We start from the raw sequence: 24,447 nt of genomic DNA, 5'->3' as shown, positions 1-24,447 counted from the left end.
CAAGAGAGTGTTGTGCATCTTCAAAACATGCTTCAAAATTACTGGCCAAGGTTGATTCCAAAGAAAAGCTGGAGTCTTTAGATATTGCATTATAGAATGGGCCGGACGTTTGCTGCATCAATTTTCTGGGTAAATGCCAAAAATGTTTTTGATATGATCCAATACCCATACAAACGCTCTTTTCATACGGTTTAGACTTGGCTTTTTGCCTGTTGCAAGTTATACCTGTTCTTGGTCTTACCTCAATTCTGGGGTTTGTCCACTCTGTAATTTAGCTGATGAGTCCCTGGTACACTTTACCTTTACATGCCCAGTCATATCGCAGCTGCGGAAAAGATATCTACAACCTGTCCTGTTAAAGATGCATATAAGAACTACTGGTGAGGCAATGGAATTCTTTTCTTGCTCAGTGGACTGCAAGGTGGTGTATTCCATAGCTAGGTATGTCCACCGTGCGTGGCTGCTGCGCTTGAGATTGCTGAGTAGTGGGAGTTCCAGCAATAATGTTGCATGAGGGGCTGCAAGCATTCTCTCCCCTTGTGAGTACTATGATTGTTAAGCTATATTGAAAAATTGGGGCTGCGAACATACTCCCCCTGTGACGCTTTTGTAATTGGAAAATACATTCTATGAGAGATAAGGGATTTTATATATTTTATGGCTTTTTTCACTTTTACAGGCAGCCTCAAATCGTATTTTTTAATGCTGATTCTATGTATGTGACCTTTCTTGTACTTTAATGTGATATATTGGTGGTATGTGTGTTAATGGTCTATCTGAATAAAGCACTTAAGAACAAATGGTAGTTCCATGTAATATCAGCTCTTAATTCTCTGAAGTGTGTTTAAGCTGCTGGCCCAAACTGATCTCGGTAGACCTGCTGAAAGATGAGGTTAATATCTGGGTCCCTGTTGCATGCAAGATTTACAACACCACTTTAAACAAGGGCGAAATCCCCAAATCTTGGTGTTTGGCAGTAATTGTGCCAATATATAAAAAAGGAGTCAGGGACTCTCTGCACCAATATCAGCCAATTTGCCCTTTGGATTGTGCGGGAACATTTTTGGGAAATCCCCCCTTAAACACTTTCAGGATTTGGCGGACAAGGAAAAAGTATTTAGAACCCTTCAGGCTGGTTTCAGGAAAAATAAGAGCACTCTCGATCAATGTTTCATGCTGTTCTTCAAGACAATACATTTTTGGATTAACATGATGCATCCATATGTGATATTTTTAAACATTTAACTCTGTATCTAGAGAGACGCTTTGGGAGATACGTTTAGCCCGCAGAGTTTCAGCCGATCGGATCTGATCACCATTATATGTCAGCTATAATCTGAAAATAAAGCCTCTGTTCATTACGGCATAGGTGGTGATCTGACACAAACATTTGATGTCAATATCGGTGTAAGGCAGTGTTGCATCCTGGCTCTCCTTCTCTTTAATATATACATCCAAGAGATAATAGATGCAATATTGATGGGGTGCCAGTATTGCCCAGAAATGGCCTCTGATAGATATCCTGCCTTATTTTATGTGGACAACAGAGTTCTGAATGCCACAAATCTGTAAGGCTTCAATAATTCTCTTTCTATTTGGCCAAATTCGATGAAATGCATCCAAATTTAAACATTGACAAATCTAAGTTAATGGTGTTTAAACCTGAATTTCATAAGCATAGATCATTATCAATCAAAGTAAGGGGCTCCCCGATAGAACAGGTCACCCACTATGATTATCTGGGAGTGAGGTTCCATGAGTCTGGAAGCTGGGCAGCGTAGATTAATAAATCCTCAATTAACCAGAGAAATTGAACAGGGCTCTTATGTCTTACTATTTCAGACACGGTAGCGGTGCAATATCCCCAGTCATGGACTTCTATCAAAAACAAGTCTTGTCTGATAAAATGTATCGGTCGGAACTATGGGATTAAGTGAATGTTACCAAGCTGAACATTTATGAACGGAAATGTTTTTAAAAATTGCTTTCTGTCCCTCTCAGTGCCCGTCAGCATTAATTTATCTGGAACTTGATATGCTACCACTAGCCTTGCATGTTCCCCTCAAACCAGCTCTCTTGTGGGTCAGATTATGTACATCACCTGACTAAGAAATCTATCGGGATGCGTTGCCTCATCTTATGACTTTAGAAGGAGGAAAGAGTTTGAAATGGCTGAGACATGTGAAAAAACTATCTAGTGTCTTAACACTCTTGAACTATGGGAAGCCCTGTATTACTTGACCTCTTCATCGATAATGAACTTAAAAACTGAAGCTAAATCTAGAGCTTATCAAACTCTCATGTTAGATGCTGGTAAATTAAAGCTGGGCACAGACTACGTAGAGTTTAGAATGCAGCCTGGATTTAAAACCTACCTGGACACAATCACCACACCTTTTGAAAAATCTTTGTATATGCGCTTTAGACTGGGCATACTCCCAGTAGCTTCTTTTACTTACTCATGGAAGGATTCGCAGACGAAGCAGTGCCCAATGTATGTGGGATCCAACGAAACCATGTTACATTTTCTGCTGACCTGCGAAAAGACTAGAGAATGGAGGCGCATTTATCTTAGACCAATTCTGAGGGAGCTAGGGATCCGCTATACAACTTGTGCAGTGAGGTTTCTAAACTGAAGCCTTGAAGCAAATATGCCATGAGCCCGATGTTCGACTAATGTTTAGCAAGGTTCCAAGCTGTGCGCTCCTCGTTTTTTTATACTCTTATAAATTGCTCTTTTTGTGAAGGTTTTAAGTTATAGAGTAACTATCAACTGTTTTGATTTTATTTGATTTAATTAGTGTATTGTCCTTCAATTGTATGTAATTGTATTTTGTTCTTGTCAATTGAAATAAATATTTTCCTCTATTGTGTTATTGACTTGAAGGTGTACACTGAATAAAAGTTTGAGAATGGAATGGAAAAACAAAAATTAAAATGTAATAGTGGATTTGCTTTTGTAAAGTTAAGTATTATTTGAAATATACGTAGTTTTAAGTGGTGTAGAGTAACCTTGGCCCAAAGTATAAATGCATAATATTATTACCTGGAGTGACATCATGCATTTAATGCAGACAGGAAGATCTTTAGTGTGATAAACAAATTATTCAATTCATCAATAATTGTGTTAATTGCAAACCTCTTAATTCTCTTGTCTTTCAATGCATAGATAGCGCCATGTATAAAGTGGGAGGGAAACAGTTTTTCAACTATGTTTTGGACTGGAGAATAGTACATCTCAGGCACAAGAATATAAGGAGACTGGATGCATCACTTGTAGGCCCCCTTTAAAGCGGGGCATCCATCAACATTGAAAGGAATACATAAATGTTCAAGGATAGTTGCACACGGCGATAAATGAAAAGATCAAATCCATGTTTAGTGAAAGCCACATACACATGCTTATAGTGATCTGCACCCACACATTCAAGGAATGCCATATGCATGTGGGTTCAGAATATAGCATGTAGTTTCCTGAAGACCGTAACACCTGTGAATTCAAACTTACATGGGCTAATGTAAACAAGTCCCCTTTTTCATGTACATGGCTTAACACATAGTCCCATGCTAGCCAGTCATTGTCTATATGTCAAGTGGCCTCTACATAGATAATACATTCACTATCTCACACCTGAAGAGGGAAGTTGATGCAATATATATATGACAAGTCATGAGTTAAGTTATGTAGTCTAGAGGAGCCAATTCAGAGTAGAAATGTTTAGCATGCCTATTATCTTTTAGAATATCATATATTTATAACCAGATTGTTTGAAATGAGAGTGAATTCCTTTATGGGCTTATAATAGCGAGATGTATATAGGCAGGTATTTTTATTTAATTTTTGTCAATTATTGTCTTGATTATCCTATAGCTTGTTGGTTGAAGTTGCATTATTCTCTTAAATGCATTTCGATATTTCTTGTATTTGTTTGTTTGAATATATGGTTTAAATACACCTTTATACAATACATTATAGAACTGAGCAAACTTTCATATACAATTGTAGAAAATGTAAAATCGAATCTGCAATAATATTATACAGAAAAGTCCAAAGTTTCATAATCAAATCATAAATGCAGATATACATGTTGCGTGGCTTGCATGAAACAACAATGCAAATATTAAATTAGAGCCTGGAAATATCTATAACTTCTTTTATTCAGTCGATGCATACAAGCTTGCTCTGAATTCATTTAGTGTCTAGTGTGATTAGTTTGTCAGAATTCTTTGCATCTGCATCAGGGATGTGTTTTCACCAGATGCCATTCTATGCCAAAACTAATCAGATTGCAAAGAGTCTGTTGCGTTTATGTAAAGAGATAGAAATAATACTAACATTTTAAAAGTACACACACATATCAGATGAATCCAGGACTCAGCTTGCTCTTCCTTACAAAAGGATCATATCGACTTTGTCTTTAGGAGACTAGCCCTTATGTTCTTTATTTCATTATTTTGTAAAATGTTTGATTGGAATTGTAAGAATAGGTCTCTATGGTATTGGCTGGGGCATTTCCTTAGGTATTCGTGGGATATAATCCAGGTTTTTTTTTACACCTCATCTAATAATATGTATAATTTATATAGTTACCATTTCATTTGTGTCGATCCAGTCACTTTCCCATACGTTATGTTCAACGGATTGAGGTCTGTCTATAATGATCTGGCAATCTGTGTTCAGGTAGTTGATCAATGTTAGACCTTGGGTTACCAACACATTCAGCCACACGTTCTTGCCAGCAGGTATTTATCTCACAAAATAGGGCCTTTCCTCTGGGATCACAATATTCAAAAAGAGCAGAATGTTCCATTGAATACTCGCCTTTAAATAGGTCAGGCCCAATTCAAAGTGTATAGCCTGTGTGGGAACACAATTAGGCAAGTGCCACAAGAGGTCTTCTAATCCTGCAGAAGTTTCCAATTAACCTTGTGCCACAATTCTAAACCTTATATTAAGCTGGGTATGACTTTACCATTGTAAAACGTCACTAATTGTTGAAGTGAGTAGTGGCAAAATCTCTTCGTAATAATGCACATTTGGGCACCAAACATCCATCTCTTCTTTTTTAATACCAGAGTAACGTGATGTTTCTTATTAGTATCTTGAATTGGAAAGTCCAGGTATGTGCGGGAACTGAGTTGGGAAAGCTTTAGTCCATCTGCATACCAGTTAAATTGATTTGATTATTTGGACTGGCAAAATTAATTATCTTTGTTTTTGTTATGTTTAATTACAACTCACTTGTCTTTAACTAATGTTGTAAAAAGACCAGGGCACTCTGTAGGGCAATAGGGGTAATGTAAAATATGACAATATCATCCGCATATGTGAGCCAACATACACACAATTGTGTAATTCTTGGTGGAAAGAGACCAGGTATTTCAAATGCCTGATGTAAATCAGAGAAAATAGCAAAAATCGCAGTGCAAGTGCGATTATCGCACAGAAAACATTGCACATCAATTCATGGAAGTCCGTGCACGCGCAAAATGTGGGATGTGCGCTGAAAAAGTGCGCGGCGCATGCTGGCACACGCTGGCGCACAGGTCAGCGAACGCCGTGCGATAAGGCCACAGCGAATTCGCACATAGCGCGGCGCACATAACAAAAGTAGGCGTAACACGGGGCGTCACACGCAGAATGGGGAACAACTCGTGAAAATATGGGCGTCACGGGGGAAGTACAGGAGGCAAGTGCGCAGAACGCCCACACGCTCGCCTGCAACACGTACTCATGGAATCGAATAGGGAAAAACAGCGCACGGCCAAAGACGCGCACAGGCCCATACATGTCTGCCACACGAAAGCAGGCGGTAGCGTCCCTGCGCAGGAAAAAAATGTGCGCCAGAGAAGGCCCACACGCGATCGGGCCTGGGGGAGCGTGTGCGTGTATCTCAGAGGTGTGCGAGAAGTTTCACACGCGATCGGGCCTGGGGGAGCATGTGCGTGTATTTCAGAGGTGCGCGAGAAGTTTCACACGCGATCGGGCCTGGGGGAGCGTGTACGTGTATTCCAGAGGTGCGCGAGAAGTTTCTCACACGCGATTGGCCTGGGCGCGTGTATTTCAGGGGTGCCGAGAAGTTCCACACGCGATTGGCCTGGGCGCGTGTATTTCAGGGGTGCGCGAGAAGTTCCACACGCGATTGGCCTGGGCGCGTGTATTTCAGAGGTGCGCGAGAAGTTCCACACGCGATTGGCCTGGGCGCGTGTATTTCAGGGGTGCGCGAGAAGTTTCACACGCGATTGGCCTGGGCGTGTGTATTTCAGAGGTGCGCGAGAAGTTTCACACGCGATTGGCCTGGGCGCGTGTATTTCAGGGGTGCGCGAGAAGTTCCACACGCGATTGGCCTGGGCGTGTGTATTTCAGAGGTGCACAAGAAGTGTATTCACACGCGATCGGGCCTGGGGGAGCGGGGTACGTGTATTTCAGGGGCTCGCAGGTGTTTTTACACGTGATCGGGCCTGGGGGAGCGGGGTACGTGTATTTCAGAGGCTCGCGGGTGGTTTTACACGCGATCGGGCCTGGGGGAGCAGGGTACCGCTCACCGTCTGCCTTGGGTGTAGAAGAACGCGTAGCCAACACCCACCCGCTGTGAAGTAATAGTGTGTGAACCCCAACGCCTGCAAACACACGCACCGCACCCCACGAAAAGCAACGCCCGTGCGCGATACGTCACAGACACGCATACGCGCTAAGGGCCTTTGGTCCAATGGAATCGCGTATGCGTGCTGACGCGCTTACGCGCTAAGGGCCTTTCCTTGATTCACACGCTGACGTGCAGAATTTACACGTGCCAAATCACTCCGTATCAAGCTGGCCACGCGTAAGCACACGGAAGACCACGCTCCTGCCCAAAAGGCCAAATTACTGCCCCCCAGAGCCCCGAGCAGCCTCCCACGAGCCATCTGCTGCTGCCTGCCTGCCTGCTGCCACCGTGCCCTGCCATTTGGTGCCTGCACATCAGCCATCTGCAGGGGTCCAGTTGCTGTGTCCACCCCTGCTGGAACAGAACACTCCCGACTGGGATACCATCGCTCCACAGCCCAGCCCCAGGACCCAGTTGCCCACCCACGCCTGCCTCGGGGGTCGCCATGTCGGGGCAAACACCATCCGAGACCACTGGCGACCCCCAGCCAGAGGGGCAGAGGGCCACCAGCTTCAGTCAGAAGGAAGTTGGTGTCCTGGTGGAGCTTGTCCTGGGGCATTATGATGCCCTCTTCGGATCACCACGCGCCGACAAGGAAGGACGGGACAGGATCTGGGACGACTTTGTGGTTGCCATCAACGCGGAGGGGGTGGCAACCCACAACATCAAGCAAGTCAAGAAGCGCTGGGAGGACTTCAGGTCCAGGACCCTCATAAAGGCCCGGCGCCTCGTGGAGGGGGGCCGGAGCAGCATGAGTACCATCCAGCTGAGGGTCCTGGAATGCGTACGCCCAGCGCTCCATGCCCAGATCCTTGAGAGGCAGACCCGTCTGGAGTCGAGCGGTAAGTGGCCAAGCATTGCTGTGTGAGACAGGGCATGTTGCAGCGTGCTGGTTGTCTGATACTTGCCTGTATGTGTGACATAGGCCATGTACGCGTGTGTGTGTGCAGGGACATCATGGTCATGCATGTGAGACCAGTAATGTGTGAAGCACACGGTTGGTGTATGTGTTTAAATGTAACATGGGGAGCCCTATGCAGAATGGACACATGAGAGCATGCCAGTCTCTGTTCCTGGACATGGGTGTGGGTGAGGGATGGGTGCTGATGCCATGTACATGTATGGTGTCCATGTCTGTGTTTCTGACCTGCATGTCTGTGACTTGTGGATGCCATGGATGCATGACACATGTCTGTGACAATGTTCAGATTCACTGATGCTGCCTAGTTATCCTTGCATCCAATGTGCCTGGGGTGTACGAGTCCAGATGGATGAAAGTACGTTGAAGTGTGTGCATGTGATAGGCATGACCCATGATGCATGTGAGTCCAAAAACAACATTGTATGCTTCAAGAGCCCTTGGACATGTTTGCTTATGTCCATAGCATGCGCCATGCCTGTTACTGCATGTGTTTTGCCTGCACTGACCCATGTGTTGTGGAGGGACATGATGGAGGTGATCTTTGACAGTGCCACTCATCTGCTATTGCTTCCTGTCTAGGGGACCATTGTACAGTACCCTGATGCTTGTGTTCTATGTCTCCCTCTACACAGAGCAAAGTGAAGAAGAGGGCGGAGACAGCGCTGTGGATCTAAGCGGCGGGGATGCCCCCACGGCTGCAGCGGAAGGGGTGGGTGAGCCCCCACAGGGGCTTGCAATGGCGAAAGACGGTGTGGGGCCATCCAGGTTGGTGGTTTCCACAGAGGAGGAGGAGGCCGCTACTGAGCCGCACATGGGGCCTGGTGGGGGCATCCCTGCTGGTGCAAGTGGTGCAGTCCAGGGGCAGGGGCAAGAGGCATCACAGGTCACCGTGGAGGTGCCTGTGCATGTCACTGTCCCTGACACTGTGACTGCACCACCATGCACCAGCAGGGATGCCCCATCCCAGGCCCGTCCGCAGGTAGGGGGGATGTCCATGTCATCTGACTCCCCTCCACCTGCGGACGAGGGGACCCCTGGCCGTATGGAGAAGGTCCTGATTGGTGTCGCGTTGCGCACGGCTGTCATTCGTGATGAGGTTCGTGCTTCCCGGGGGGAGCACGCACGTCATCACGAAGAGCACCGTGCCAACGTGGCCCAGTTGGGAGCGGTCATGGTCGGGGGTCTCGTACATGTGTCGGGCACTCTGGCGACCCTCTCCTCCTCTGTGGAGGATATGCACCAGTCGTACTCCATGCCGTCTTCCGGCCCAGATGCCACCAGGGCCCCCTGTGGACCTGCCCCGACCAATGCAGCCACCTCGGTGGGGATCCCATCCCTGCCACAGTCGGGAGTCGGAGGTCCAGCAGGGGTGGACACACCAGCAACTGGACCCCAGCAGATGGAGGATGTGACGGCATCATCGGGCAGGGCACGTGCATGACGGCGTCGGTGGTTTCCATCAGCCTGGATGCTGTCGTGCTGGCACAGGCAGTTGCGTCAGAGGTAGCGGCAGGCTCGACGTGGGAGGCATCATGGCTCGGGGCCATCAACATCAGGGGTGCAGGCATCGGCAGGAGGGCAGGAGAACCCTGGAATGGGAGTGGCTTCCGTGTGGGAGCGGTTGGGCCAGCAGATAGGTGCGGAGCGGCAGAGGAGGAACGGCTCACAATGGTCAGGGCGGAGAACTCCATGCGGAGGGCGCTGAGGCGGGCTGAGTGCCTCGAGGGTCTTCGCAGGGAGTTGGAGCTGGACACTGCATTATCCCTGCGGGACCTCGGGGCCAGGGAACATGCCCGCCTCCAAGCCATTGAACAGGAGTTCGATGATGCCCTGGCCCATGACAACAACCAGTGAGCCGTCGGACTAGCCCGCTGCCCTTGTAAATAGTTATGTAGTTAGTGTTAGGTTTCCTTTGCTTTTTTATTTATTTTGGACCTTTTGGACAATGGGCCACATTTTGTATATAGTTTTATTTTATTAGGTAGTATTTTTATGTAGGTTTCATTTCTTCAGTTGGGATCATGGACCCTGGTTTGTTTATCTGTATATAGTTGACTGTTGGATTTTTTTTTTTTTTTTGATTTACCCATGGAGCAATGGTTTTCGTTTTTGTTTTTACCTTGGATTTACTTTCTTGAACTGTGAGTTTGGACACCTTTCCTTTGGATTATGATTTGTCGTTTTTTCATTATTTTACGGACATGCTGCTTTTGGTTTTTGATTCCCATTGTCATTTGTTTATTTTTAATTCCATTTATGCTGTTTTTAATAAAAAAATTTCATCAAACTTCAATGTGTAGTATCATCTCATTGGTATCATGCATATCATGATATGGGTTTTGAGATTCACTGACACCCATTGGGTGTATGTGAGGGCCATGTGTTCATTTCCAAACTTGCTATTGGGGTTCTATCATGTCATTGCCATTTCTAAGTGGGTGGATGCAATACTCGAGTGGGTGTTTTGCATTTGGAGGCTGACCATAAGGGCCAGGGATCTAGATTGTGATGACATGTTGGCTGGGGGACATGTGTGGGGGCCTGCTGGCAGGTGCCCTGCAATGCTGGGGGGTGGGGGTGCAGGGGGACATGAGTGGGACATGAGTGGGGGCCTGCTGGCAGGTGCCCCGCAATGCTGGGTGTGGGGGTGCAAGGGGACATGAGTTGGTGATCAGTAGTGCAAGGAGACATGTGCCTTTGCAGGGGGGCATGCCCATGTTGGGTGGGCTGCCTGCGGGACATGACTAGGGATGCAGGGTAGTCCCCTGTGGTGTGGGCTGCCTGCAGGGGCCGTGGAGGGTGTACAGGGGACACCTGGGAGGACCCACACTGCCAAATCACATGTAGGACTCCCCGGCACCCCTGAAATACACGTACCCTGTTGAAATCGCGTGTGGAACTTCTTGCGCACCCCTGAAATACACGCACACGCTCCCCCAGGCCCGATCGCGTGTGGAACTTCTTGCGCACCTCTGAAATACACGCGCCCAGGCCAATCGCGTGTGGAACTTCTCGCGCACCTCTGAAATACACGTACACGCTCCCCCAGGCCAGATCGCGTGTGAGACTTCTCGCGCACGCGTGTTCCAGAAACCCGTAATACACGTTCCCCGCTTTGCGTTTGCTGTTTGCCAGTCCGGTAAACTGGTAGAGGGTTGGCGCAGCCCTTTGCAATGGTTTTGCGATCTTGATGGCTTTTCCTTGCACGAGGGCGTTCTTGGGGGCGTAACTGGCGCTGCTGCAGGGTCGCTGCGCCACTCTGCGCCACGTCTGCTTTTGGAGGCGAGAATCCATGAATACGCTGTGCGCGGAAATTGATTTTATCGCACGCGGCTGGCGCAGACATTCGCACGGGCACGCTGTGCGCCAGCCGCGTGCGACACTTTTGTGAGGAATTCCATGAATCGGCCTGTGAATAGGCAGGGCACGAGAATGCAACCCTGCCTTAGTACACTTGCCGTTGAAATCGCCTTGTAAGACTACACTGTTGGTTTAGTTTGATTTGGATGCAATATTTAGCTAGCAATTTGGAGTTCCCTATGAGGCTAATTTAGCCCACAACCTAGCTCAATTGACATAATTTAATGCTGCAGATAGATATATTGAGGCATAAACATTATAACCAGTATTGGTCCAAGATTGACTCTGAATGCAACATCAAATACAACCATTAAAGGAAGTACCTAGACACTTCCTAAAACCTGCTTGGTACTTGGAGATATGTCTTGTTTCACAAATCCAGTTTTCCTATTTGCTCAGTATGATGGAAGCAAAAGCCTTACTATTAGCATCGATTAGTGCTATTGGGTGATAATTAATAGGTAAATGACCTATTACCTTTTTTAGGAATAGGAACAAATTATGACTCATGCTGAAGTGCCAGAAAGCTGCGTGTCCCTCTAACTTGTGAAAACAAGTGGTATAGTATCTCCGTCCAAGATTCTGGAGAACTCCTGATTAAACTATTTGGGACACGCCAAGGACGGGTGCCCGCAAATTCTTATTTTATTTATGTGCCAATAAATGACATCTTTATCAAAGTTTAAATTGCAAGTGTCTAGCACATTTTCGCTGTTAAAAGATACATAGTTTGTTTTTGATGGACTATAGATAGTGGAGAAATGCTCTGTCCAAAGTGTCTCTGAAATCTGGCAAAGCTGCTGTGCCTGAGATTACTTATTAGTTAAATTGAATATGTTCCTGAACTCAGCAGTCCTGTTCCCCAATAGTGTTTTCAGCATGAATTGGGCAACGTTATTGAACAATGTGAAATGTTAGCATTTAAGCCAGTTTTTAAAGCTTCAAAAAGCTTATCTGAATTAGGCTGAGTGTGATATTTTAGATTTTGTATCTATTTTGCAAGAATGTTCTTAATCTCAACTACATTGTTATCAAAGCAATGTAGATGTTTAATACACCCTGGGCTTCTCAGAAATGATAAGTGACAAGAGCATCTTCCAAAAATGAGTGGCAGATTAGCGGATTGAAAAAATGTCATTCCTATTCTTCTAAACCATCTAACTGATTTGTAATGCTGTGATTAAAAATGGCTGTGTTTTTTAATGTTTCACCTTATTCTATTACCTTTGGGGGCCACAGTTAGTATTCCTCATAGGACATTCAGGTTTACATTATGTGAGTTTAAAGTGCAAACAGGCTAACAGACAATTATGATCACTTAGTGAGGTAGCAATAACTCTAAAAGCTTTACATTTATTAAAATTCAAAGAGAAAGCCCAATTTTAATCGATATAAGACGTAAGGATATACTCTCCCCTTGATGCTATGTTGGAGCAGGTGGGAAATCTCCTTCAACATTCCCATTTAGTTTTATTAAGCTTCAGGTAGTTAGAAGAGAAGCCCACATTGCACTTTGTTTTATATTTAATGTTGAACGTTTGTTAACCGGAAAGTCGAAGGAATATTGCAGTTTGTTATCTATGTTTGGACAAGGGCCCTCATTACGACCCTGGCGGAATTCGGAAAACGATGGCGGAAATGCAATACCGCCATCGAATAGCGCTCGGTGCGACTATGACCCGTCACCGCAAAGTACGAAGCCATTAGCGACACCGTAGTGAACGCCAACGCTAACTGCACCAAGCACGCGCGCGCGCGCCATGCCAAACCGTAAACACCACCATGGCGCAAGGGTACGCCAATTCCGACCCTAGCGGACATGTACCTAACGCCATCAAGCATGGCGGAATGTACCATTCCGCCATGGTGAGAAGTACGGCATCGCGAATCAACCGTAAACGGCCCCACTGAGTGCCTGTACACCGCTCCCTGCCCACAAAGTACAACTCCCCGTAGGTGCAATGAAGTCACAATGCAACCATTGAAATGTACAAGTCACCCATGCATGCCAACGAACAAAAGAAACACAACAGGGGCCAATGGGAGCTGCAGGGCACAGATGGCACGAATACAGAAGCCATCCCAATGGACATAACCACAGTCCCCCACCAAGAAACGCACGCAAACACAGGCACCTGCGACCAGCAATATTCCGAAAATCACATCATTCCACCAGTCCACCTGGCTGACCGGCATCTGTTACACAAAACCCAATCCCCCGCCCCTGAGCATGACAACATTCAAACAGTCATATTGGCAGCCCCCATCCCTGACCTCACGGGCTTCGTAGGCAAACGCGCCCAGTACAGTACCACGCAACTAAACTCCGAAGCTGGAACCCAATGCAGATCTCCTCACAATACATCGCTCCCCAAATAGGAATATGCCACATCACTTGCAAAGAAGAACGCTACACGGGCCAAATCAGAATAGAAATTTAATGCACAACAAAATCACCAAGCCCATACAGCCATCAGGCCATGAACTCCAAAACACATTTCACCATTGTGGGCTGCATCCGCAAGAAATGACCAGCCACTACTTGTGTGACGCCCTGTTCCATCATGGTACACAGAGCCACATTCACGTACGAAAAGGCAACATGGAAGCGCACAGAACCGCAGGGCCGTCCCAATGGGGAGGCACTAGTCCAGCTGAAAGGCCGAAATGTTGCTCCGAGCCACCAGTACTGCGTAAGGGCATGTGGCCCATTGGCGATCGTCCCATAAGATCGTAATGCTGCTCCACTGATTAACACGAAGCAGCAGGTGTCGGGAGTAAAACCCATCTGCAGGAGTGGCATACAGATGGCAGTGGCAAAAGGGGAGGAGATACCTGTCAACCAAAAGAAAAGAAAAAGAACAGAATGGCCATCAGAACTACATTCCAACAACTCACTTCAATGATCACACTAAATCCACAGCCATATGCATGCTAGCCCACTCCAAAGGTCCATCACCACCCAAAAACCACTTGCGACTCATAACTATCTATATCGAGGTGTAAACACCATCACAAACGAGTGTACCTGTGTATGCGTCTGTCAAAACAGAATCCATCAGATGGGATTGGTAACGTGCATGGACACAAGTGTCTGAGAGCGCGTCGAGACAGGGAGGGCTCAACAAGGCCAGATAGACGATGGTCCCACTATGGCAGCCCTGCATCACATAGCGTAGGGGAGGCGGATAGATCCCAAGAAGCCCTGTACATGGCAAACTCTGTATCAAATCACCTGCCCATGCATCCATTCATCATTCCCTCATCCCGGGATTAAAACGCCTGAATATTTACTCACATAACATTAGAAATATCCATTGAGTCTGTGCGTTATGCAGCCTGCAAAATCCACAGTGCCCCAGCCCGTAATTCCAGTGTAGTGAAGTAACATGTATTTGGGAACGTCCGGCCTCATCGCCCACGTCGCCATTGCGCATCCCAAACCATTCATATCAATCATTGCATCCTCGCCATGGCCCCTGTCCCAAGGACATTGAACAATAGTACGTTATATTTGCAGTCAGACCTGTGGGCATTTCCTCGCCGCTAGCTGAAAACCGAAAGCGACGCCCTTCGAATTCCTCATTTGCAACATCACGTCGAAGAGGCATCTGTGGCCGTTTGAAATCACTAATTAATCCATCGAGTGCAGCTGTGTGTGAAAATGGCAACTGCCTTCACCCACAAATGGGACGCCCCGCCCGTCGTTGCAACTCGGTACAGTGATGCATGAGGGCCCACCGTTACTCGAGTACTACGTTCCACTGACCCTTCACAAGTCTGTTCGCGACTGCACAGATAGAATGTGAAACAATGGGACCACAGCAGAATGAACATATCAACCAATGTTACACGGCCATCGGGTACAAATACATGATTGCAATAGCAAGATGCCATTCCCCGAATTGCAGCGTTGTGTGCGGGACGTGCTCGGCCAAAGGGGAGAGCAGTTTGCACAGGTGGAATGAATCACCACAGGTGGAGGCCATACAGCCTGAAAACACATAAATTGCACAGCCAGTCTCCTCCCACAACCACACCGAAATGCTACCGACAGGACTCGCGATGTTGGCCCTGGGGGACATGATAGCACTGCAAGTACTCCAACTCCAAGAAGAAGACGAACACCAACTACAACCGGCCGCACGGAGGAGACGCAGGAGGAGGAGGAGGGCAAGGCAGGGCCAGCAAGGGCCGCCAGCACAGCCACTACCACCACGCAGGCAGCCCGCAATCCCACGCCTCCGAGCACATCCGTTCAACCTCACTGATGAGCAGATCCACACCCTCTACCGTCTGGACCGGGACACCATAGCCGCCATTGTGGACATGACACAGGCTGACCTTGTCAGCATGATAGATAGCCCAACCGCCATCCCACCCCTACTGAAGGTGGTGTCTGTACTCCACTTCCTGGCCACAGGCACCTACCAGCACACAGTCGGACAGTTGCATGGCATTTCTCAGCCACTGTTCTCACGGACACTATTGCAAGTGCTCGATGCCCTCCTGCAGCACGCAGACGACTACATCTCCCTACCACGCTCGGAGCAGGAAATTACCAACACAAAAGTGGGATTCCATGCACTTGCCAGCATACCGGGTTGCATTGGTGCCATCGACTGCACCCATGTGGAATTGGTCGTCCCACATGCCATGGGGGCCCAGTACCGCAACCGAAAACAATTTCATTCTCTGAATGTACAAATGGTGTGTGACTCCAACAGGATCATTACACATTGTTGTGCCCGATTCCCTGGATCAACCCATGATTCTATGGTCTTGAGGAACTCTACAATACCACGCTACATGGAGCGACACGCAGGGAACAGATCCTGGCTACTCGATGAGTCTCATTACATGCATGATAATGTGGGGTATGTGATTCGGCAATGACCTGGCAGGAAGGGGGGGGGTGCGTACGTAGCAATGGCATTCCACATCATACGTTTATCGTCCACATACAGGTGATGCTGGATATCCACTGAAGAGATGGCTCCTCACACCAGTCCGGAACCCACGGGACCAGCATGAGGAGGACTACAACCATGCCCACTCACGTACCCGTGTAGTCATTGAACAGGCATTCGGCCTACTGAAGGGTCGTTTCCGCTGCCTCAGCAGGTCTGGCGGGGCACTCCTGTACCGCCATGAGAAGGTTGCAAAGATGGTGATGGCATGTGTCATGCTCCACAACATGTGCATACGTAGAAATGTGCCCATGCCCCCTGACGCAGAACTGCAAGCACCTGATGATGGTCATGATGAGGGTGGGGATGTGGCAGCACCTCAAGGAGTCTGCGAGGCACCGGAGGGCCGTGACATTCGTCAGCATCTCATTGATGTATGCTTCTAGCACTCACGCCTGGTGGCTGATACATGGACACGGGACTCGTGGCACTGTGTGTGTCTGGGACATGCACAATATGGACTGTACGCCTATGATGGCCTAGTACACAAAGATCAATGTCCACACATCTCATTGGTTGATCGTGCACTGTTTATGGCATATGTGATATCATGTTGTACACCCTATCGACCCGCCACCCAAGTGAGCCCAACACACCCCCTCCACCCTCCTACCTCCCCCCCGAACACCAGTGTCCAAAGATGCTCATTGTCAGTGGGCAGTCGCTATTGCAAGCCCCCTCTGCGGGTATCAGGGGCACCCCTGCCTGTGGAGCGCAGGTTCCTCCCAGATCTACGTTGGGGGCTGCCCTGGACGGAACTTGCAACGGATGATGTCTCTGCCTGCTCACGTCCATGCATGTCCCTAAGGGTTTGCGAGAGCTCAGTGAGCACACGGCGCACTGCGGCAAGTTCGGCACATACGTCCTTGGACGTCGCATGCAGTTCCCCCCTCAGGCTCTCGGTGCTTCTCTCCATTTGGACTCCCAGGCTCTCGGTGCTACTCTCCATTTGTGCCCTTAGTGTCTCTGTACCTCTCTCCATTTCTGCCCTAAGTGTCTCAGTTGATGTTTCTATGTCTGCCTTAGTGCCCCCACATTCATCGGCATGGTCCTTGAGGAGCGTGGCCAGTTGCTGCTGTTGCAGGATTAACTGGTCGAGGGACTGTTGCCTCTGCTGGGCCATGGCCATTTGCGGGGGTGTCACAGAGGGGCTGTTGTCCTCATGTTGCCTTGCCACAGGGCTTGTGGGGGATGGCCAGTCGTCGTCTTGTGGGTGCCCCTGCGTGGTATCCTCATGTTGTACGGGATGGGACAGACAGGGGGATTGGGACAGGTCATGGATGGATCTGACTTCGACATCCCCGTCTTCTGTGTCGGAGCATGCTGCCATCAATGGGGTGTCACCTATGGTGCTGCTGCCACCAGAGGCAGTGCCTTCTGTGGCATCCGTTGGGGGGACCTGTGGTGGTGGTGGTGTGGGCATGCTGGCTGCTGGGGTGCCTGTTGATGTTCCCTCCTCTGTGCTGCCACCTGATTTGTGCTGCTGCCGTGTCTTGATGCGTGCAGCTGAGGTGGAGGGTCTTTGGCCGTTGGTCTTGGCCCTCTTTGCAGGTGTGCTGGTAGGGGTGTCCTGAAGCTCGTCGTTTGGATCGGACCCTGTGGTGGAGTAAAGGAGGGCGAGGGTTATTGATGGGTCTGTGGGAATTGGAATGGCATTGTATCACATGCATTGGGGTGGTACCTGAGGGTGATTTGGGTCGGGGCCTTGGAGGTGCTTTCATTTGTGTGTGGAGTGAGGGTGCAGTTGTTTGGCAGCCTGCAGTTAGGGTGTGCCTGCTGCACGTGTAGTGCGTGTTTTAGGGGTTTTTAATTATTTATGTATTTATTGTGGGTTTTAACGTGCGCTATCAGGCCGATGTGTGTGGACGTTCTCCTGGACATGTGTTTCTGTTGCACTATGTGGACACATGGTACTTCACATGGATGGACTTTGTGGATTTGGCATTGTTTTATTTGGCCCACCTACCTGAATCTTCGGATGTCTGCACTCCTTTCTCCATCCCTCCGACTCCCTCTATGCTCTCCATTCCGATGGTGGAGGCACAGATTTCTTCCCAGGGGGTCAACTTGATGGGTGATTCAGGACCTCCCCCGGTGGCTGTGGCAATGTTGCGGTTGGCAGAGAGTATGCTGCGGACGCGTATCCGCAGGTCGTCCCATCGCTTTCGGCATTGCTGTGGGGTGCGGGGTGCGGTCCCCACCGCACTTACCCGCTGTGCCACCAGAGCCCATATGGCCTTCTTGTTTGCAAGTGCCGTCCTGGTCATTTGCGTGCAGAAGACGACGGCAGCATTCTCCTGGAGGGTCTCTGTTAGCACGGTGAGTTCCTCACGGGAGAAGTGGACCTGCCGCTTGCGGTCGCACGCTTTCTTCGCTACTTTTCCCATTTTTCTTGGTTTCGCTAGGGTGGATGACGGGTTGGGGTGTGTCTCAGGGTAGTGTTTTTAGTGGTTGTGTGGTTTTAGTGGTTTTATAGGTGTACGGCGGGATGTTTCCCGTTCCGGGCCCATGTTTTAACTTCTGTTTCCGTATATTTCCGGTCACCGTACTTTCCGGTAGGCGCACACTGCGGTGTCCGCTGTGATGGGTGGCGGTATTGCACCTAGGGCGCCGTACGGCGGCGGTGTGGGCCGTTTTGGGGTCATTTCCGCCATCGCGGACTTTGCACTTCCGCCATGCCGTGGTGCTCGTGCCCGATGGGTCGGAATGGGCCGCACTTTGCTCCTTCGTGCAATGGCGGAAGCGCTATTTACGCTGTGGCGGTCCGGTCAGTCACTTTCCGCCAGGGTCGTAATGAGGGCCAAGGTGTGTTGAAATCACCCCCAATAAAGATGACATCCTAAAGGCTGAGTTCAGACCCCCTCCGACAAGATTTCTGTATCCAAGATCAGTCTGTGCTGTAACACCCTCTAAGGTCAGTAAGATACACCAACGCTCAGTGCAGCCTTAAACTACAGAACACTGTGCGTCACGCAAACATTTTGATTTTTGAACCCTCACTCTGTCTTCTTAGCCGTGAAAATTGGGATAGGATTAGATAAATGGAAAGTCCTGGTTACCTTGCAAAATAGAGTTTTTTTGTTGAATCTTATGAATAAAAAGATTCTAACGCTGGAATCAGTGTTTCAAAAAGTGTTACTTTATTCTCTGTAGTTTAGACACCGTTTACCTACTTCAACCTGCCTTAAGAAGAACCCTCATGGGTCGAAACATGTGTCGGCTGACCACCTTTAGACCATGTGTCTACACTACAGAGAATAAAGTAACACATTTTTGAAGCACAGCATCCAGCGTTAGAATCTTTTTGTTCAAAAGATTCACCAAAAAAACCTCTATTTTGCAAGGTAACCAGGACGTTCCACTATTTCCATACAAGAGGTGTGGGTTCACCTCTTCCCACCTGTGACCTTGCACAGAGATATTGAGACCATCAGACCAAATACAGAGCCTAGCACTGGAGTGTTCCATTTTAGAGCCCACCCTCCCCTTCTTTTTTGGATCATATAAATAGGAGTGTGAAATTGAAGTGTCACATCTGTGTGAGCCAGTATCCCAACATACAACTATTTCAACAACATACTGTAACTTCAGTACTTTTCCTGCAGGAGAACCATGCATATGGTGCAGACTATAATTCACTGCAGAAGGATGCATTCTGTGTACCACAATACAAGTGGCACTCATGAAAGAAGATAATAAACCATCACCTTAAAAAACTATTAAAACACAGACTAAGGAAGCTTTCTATTTATAACGTAGTTTACATTTTTTACAGACACATGATACCATTGCATTGGCTCCTTGTGCTTTTTAAAAGGTTTTTGTACATAGATACACAAAAACAGATCCTAACATTTGTAAGCATGAATGAGTATTTTCCATATGTATATCATCTACACACAAGGCAGGTACAAAGATGCCACTGGATGAAAGAGCTTGTTTGGTAAGAAACAACAGCACTTTTCAGAAGGGCTGTATCAAATTGATAACTAAGGCATATCTAGGGTCCAGTGAGAGCACATCCCTGCCTCTGAATAGCCCAAAGGACAACTGTGTACTTGTTGCTAGCATATTTGCAAATTTAAGTAAATAGTGGAAATATTGTGTTTCTATAGGATTGATGAAAATTACAAAGCTTCAATAATGGCCAATTATTCAGTTGATAACTTTCTACAAAGGTACAATTGGAAATACATTGAAAGAAGGGAATTCAATGATCTGAGGATGTATATTAGGATATAGCTATATGTGAGTGCATTGAGTCTGTTGAATATGAGCTCATTAATGTGGCAGTCTAATGTGGATAAGACACCCACAAATGAAATCCAGCGAAGGTGGAAAGATGAACTTGAAATATGGTTCGGGAGACAAATAGTTGTCAATAAAACCCCTGATGGCACCATGCCTTACTGAGTTACAGTTTTCTTTATTATTGGATCAGGAAAAGTTCATGGTGACAATAAATCTGTAGCCCATATTCCTGCAAGTACATTCCTCTATCCTACATTTCCACTCACATTTCCCCAATGTGTTTACCTATGGATTGGCAGACTCTTGAAGGTGAGGATTGACTGTCTAGATTGGTCTATAAAAATAATTATTTATTCCTGTGCTTTTCTCTCATTCTCAGTTGACACCCTACCTGGGATTCCACCTTCGAGGTCAGGTATTCGCTTCTATTTTGCGTGGCACCCTTATCTACCAGGATGGGAATTTCTGCCCATTGCCATGTGGAGATCATATTCTGATCCAGAGCAAAAGTTCTGATAAAGGCAACTCCCCTTACTACTGATGAGAAACAACTGAAGCATGAATGTACGTTTTACGAGAGGACTACAGGCTGGAAAATCAGAAAGTGAAGGACTGGGGAGGATAATTCAACAGCAAATATAAAACATGTTACTCTTAAGAAATAAAGACAAAGAGAGCAATTTTAGAACAAGAGAACAATAGAACTAAGGGCTTCAAAATCTGTCATTGATTAGAAATGTGTATATGTATACAAAACATGCAATTCCATAGCAAGAGAAACACAAAGCAGATCCCTTACTAATACTCATACAAGTTATAGGGAACAGGTGCAAGGTGCCAATTTCAGATCAATAACATTGATACGTGTTTTACTGCACATAGCTAAAATGTGGACACATGTTTGTTTGTGGGATATGGCATGGGATACAGATCAAGAGAACCCCGAGAGTCCACATCTCCATTACTGGATTGACTAACTAGAAACTAGCATGCTTATAATTCTAGATACATTACTATGTTATGGATTCTCTAGATGCCACTCTAAGTTATAACACTTTATTTCCAGTGCAGGGCCATTTGTACCTCCATTCACTTGTCACGACTGTTGATCCAATATACAACTGTGGAATACCACATGAAATCAAATTAGTATTCTAAACTGATTTGAAGCTACGTGTGGGGGCTCTAAGCTAATACTTTACTACATGGCACATCCTGTCCCCAAAAATGCAAAATATATATACTCATAAAATATTTTGGAACAAAATCTTTACAGTACCCATTGGACCTTCTTAAAATCTTGACATGAGCTTTTAATATTTTATGTTTCTAGCTGTCTCTGTGAAAATCCCAATTGTTGTGATGACTAGAAAACATTAACTTGACACTTGTTATACCTTTGTTACTACGATACGTGACAATCTGACTTATTGGTAATACTTTTACCCGCCCAAGACCACCACATTTTCCACCCTTGTGCAATTTTTGGTAGCAGGTGTGCATTATTTAAATTCTAGAGTAATTCCCTTTTATTACAATTGGGGTAAAATGCTACCGGTAGAAGGAGGGGGTGTTGCTTTCCCACCTTACCAGATGTCACAACAAGATCACATGGCCAGGTTCTCCTGACCCTAGGGAAACTGTAGAGTTACCATAGCACCTCTAAAGCTTTCCTGAAAGTGGTCTTCAGAGAACATTTCCAGCCAGCTGGGCGAGAGCATTTGCTCAATGATTAACTTTGCATTAGCACCCAGGGGAGATGTGTTGGACAGTAAGGAATCAACATCGGTGGAACCTACCAGTAACCACCCACATGTTCGTCTCCCTGCCCCTTTGCCTCTCCCCTAGGTCTACCATCTTGTTTTGTTTCAGCCAGTGCCCCACAGCCCTTCACACCCACTTCAGAGTTCCACAAATGCCACTGTAAGCCCTGCAAGCCTCCTGTCATGCCCCACAAAGTCCCCTCTGTGTGCTGTGTGCCCTTTTCCTCCTGGCTGCCTTGACCTTGGCAATTGGAATTGAAATAATAAATGGCAAATAGCATGAGATACTAATGGTTATGAACCCCCTCCCCCATTCGAGAATGAATACTGGCCCTCTTTGTCCCAGAACATTGGGGTGATGGATGTATCTTTACCTGTAGCCAATTCAGTTGCCCAGACACAGGGGCTCATTATGAGTTCCTCGGTATCCCGCTGATAATTCCAGCAGGATACTGGGGATCTACCATTCCCTCTCCATCGCCCAATATCCCAGTATTAGTGGGATATTACAGGTGGCAGAGATGCCGATAACTGCCCATTCCATGGAGTCCTATGGGATGGGGTTGCCTAAATCACTGGCACCATTTGTAATGGTGCCAGTGATTCAAGCATTTATCTGCAGGTAGGGGCCTGATCTACCGGCAAGTCAGGCCTGCCCATAGATCAGAGCCCCTACTGGCAGACTTGGAGTTGGCTGGTCCGAAAAGGTGCTGTTAAACATTGTTACCGGCACTTTCCTTCCGGACCGGCCAACTTGTAATGAGGTTGATAGTCAGCAACCTTCCCTCTTTTACATGGTATGCCCCCTTAAACATATTACCTAACTCAGACAACTAAAGGCATAATGTCAATCCGAATTTCAGTTGCCAATTTATGGTATTCATGTTATTTACTATTACTCGAGCCATTCATCTCTTCCTTGCCTAGTTATAAAATTGTGTGTATTCCCATTGAAAGCATTCACAATCAATTCCTCCAGATTGAGTGGATAACAATGTGTCTAAATGTTTATTTGCCACTTTACAGCTATCATATGCATTCATTGAGCTCTGCTATATCTTCTAAGTTTCTAATAGTTGTTCCTTAAATTCATTCCATATTTTTTTTTGTTGATCGTGCTTTGCAAACCATTATTTTCCCCCAATAAAGAGTACATTTGTAAGCATTCATGTGGATTTATTGAAAAATGGGACACCTGTCTTTTGTTAAAACTGGGATACGTCTTACCTTTGAGCAAGTTCCTTTGTACAGAAACACAGATCCAAAATGGTTTTACAATCTTTGGCTGGAGTCTAATTTAGTGGGATACACTGAAGGAATTCTATATTGACCTGGACATTAATGTGGTTGTTGCATGCGGTGCACCAAATGTTGGCTTTTTAAAAAAAGAAAAAGATACAGACTATTGCCATGTATCCTGTAAAAAGTCTTGAGATGCAAATTTGGTCTAGTGATGTTAATCCTGATATGCATCTATTATATGAGAAGGAAATCTCACGTATGATGTCATTCAAAAGATGAAGGAGTATTTGATGATGTTTAAGGAATTGCTTTGATGGAATGTTATACTGATCTTGAATGTGTACAAATGTTTGAATTGTGAGACCATCATAATGTCTCCTATTTCCCGTAATTCTTTCTGCAATCAAAAACTGGACAACTAGATCCTGGTAGTTACCTGCCCAACACAGTTAATCAACAAGGGAGTATGTAAGAAAAACGTGGGAATGTCCCAGAGAGCCAGTCTCCTGCATGACACACATTAGAGCATTCAATTATCTATACCTGCATCGTTTCAGAAAATCAAGATTTCCTATGTTGTTAGAAGTAGCAAGAGTGATTCTTGGATTCAGTTAGCAAAGAAAGCTTTGGGGACTAAATCCAATTTACCAAAACATTTGAAACCTTGCATATCTGAAGCATATTCAACAGCAAAATGCTCATATGTCTGGTCTGGGCTTCATCAATAGGATGGAATGGACTTGCTGACTATAATTAACTAGAGAGACACTGCGGAAAATGTGATTTGCCCAGTCTGAATACCTGCATTATTTATTTTTCTGCAACCTATGCACCTAAGATCAAGGCCTGTTTGTGTTGCTTACATATCCTGTACATAAATGCAATTAATAGACATCTACTTGCAGTTACACATCCCATTAAAAGGTGTTAGGACGAAATTACCAAAGTAGAAAAGTCATACCACCAAAAGTCCGACCCCCATTTATTTGCATACTTATATATGGGAGGGATAAAGTAAATGAAAATGTATAGGTGTAAGGTGGGGGGGTTGTGGAAGTCACCCCCACATATATATGTAAAAAGAATTACTTTTGGTGGTCAGATTTTTCAACTCGGTAATTTCACGCAGATCCATTAATAGCAGGGATAACATGGAAGCCTTGTGCATCATAGTATTGTTTTTGTTAATCTGTTTACACTTGCACAGTAAGAATGTCACAAGGCCTAGTACGACCCTTACTGTTGTTTTCCCTTGTCCCCCCAGACCTATTTTTTGTCTTGTGGCACCTGGA

General features: G+C 46.4%; 1 protein-coding gene across 1 annotated transcript in view; it reads left to right on the top strand.

Annotated features, from left to right (window-relative positions):
* Window positions 1-23,075, top strand: part of LOC138491567 (allantoinase, mitochondrial-like) — a 2,117,278-nt gene extending 2,094,203 nt beyond the window's left edge. The window contains exon 12 of the mRNA XM_069618137.1: window positions 20,530-23,075. Within this exon, the coding sequence (XP_069474238.1) occupies window positions 20,530-20,691 (162 nt within the window). The 3' untranslated portion in view covers window positions 20,692-23,075. The remainder of the gene's footprint in view (window positions 1-20,529) is intronic.
* The last annotated feature ends 1,372 nt before the right edge of the window (window positions 23,076-24,447 follow it).

Source organism: Ambystoma mexicanum, chromosome 10 (genome assembly GCF_040938575.1).
Source record: "Ambystoma mexicanum isolate Mex_15411 chromosome 10, UKY_AmexF1_1, whole genome shotgun sequence".
Taxonomy (NCBI): domain Eukaryota; kingdom Metazoa; phylum Chordata; class Amphibia; order Caudata; family Ambystomatidae; genus Ambystoma; species Ambystoma mexicanum.
Note: the sequence above shows the minus strand (reverse complement) of the source record. Positions and strands in the feature narration are given on the sequence as shown.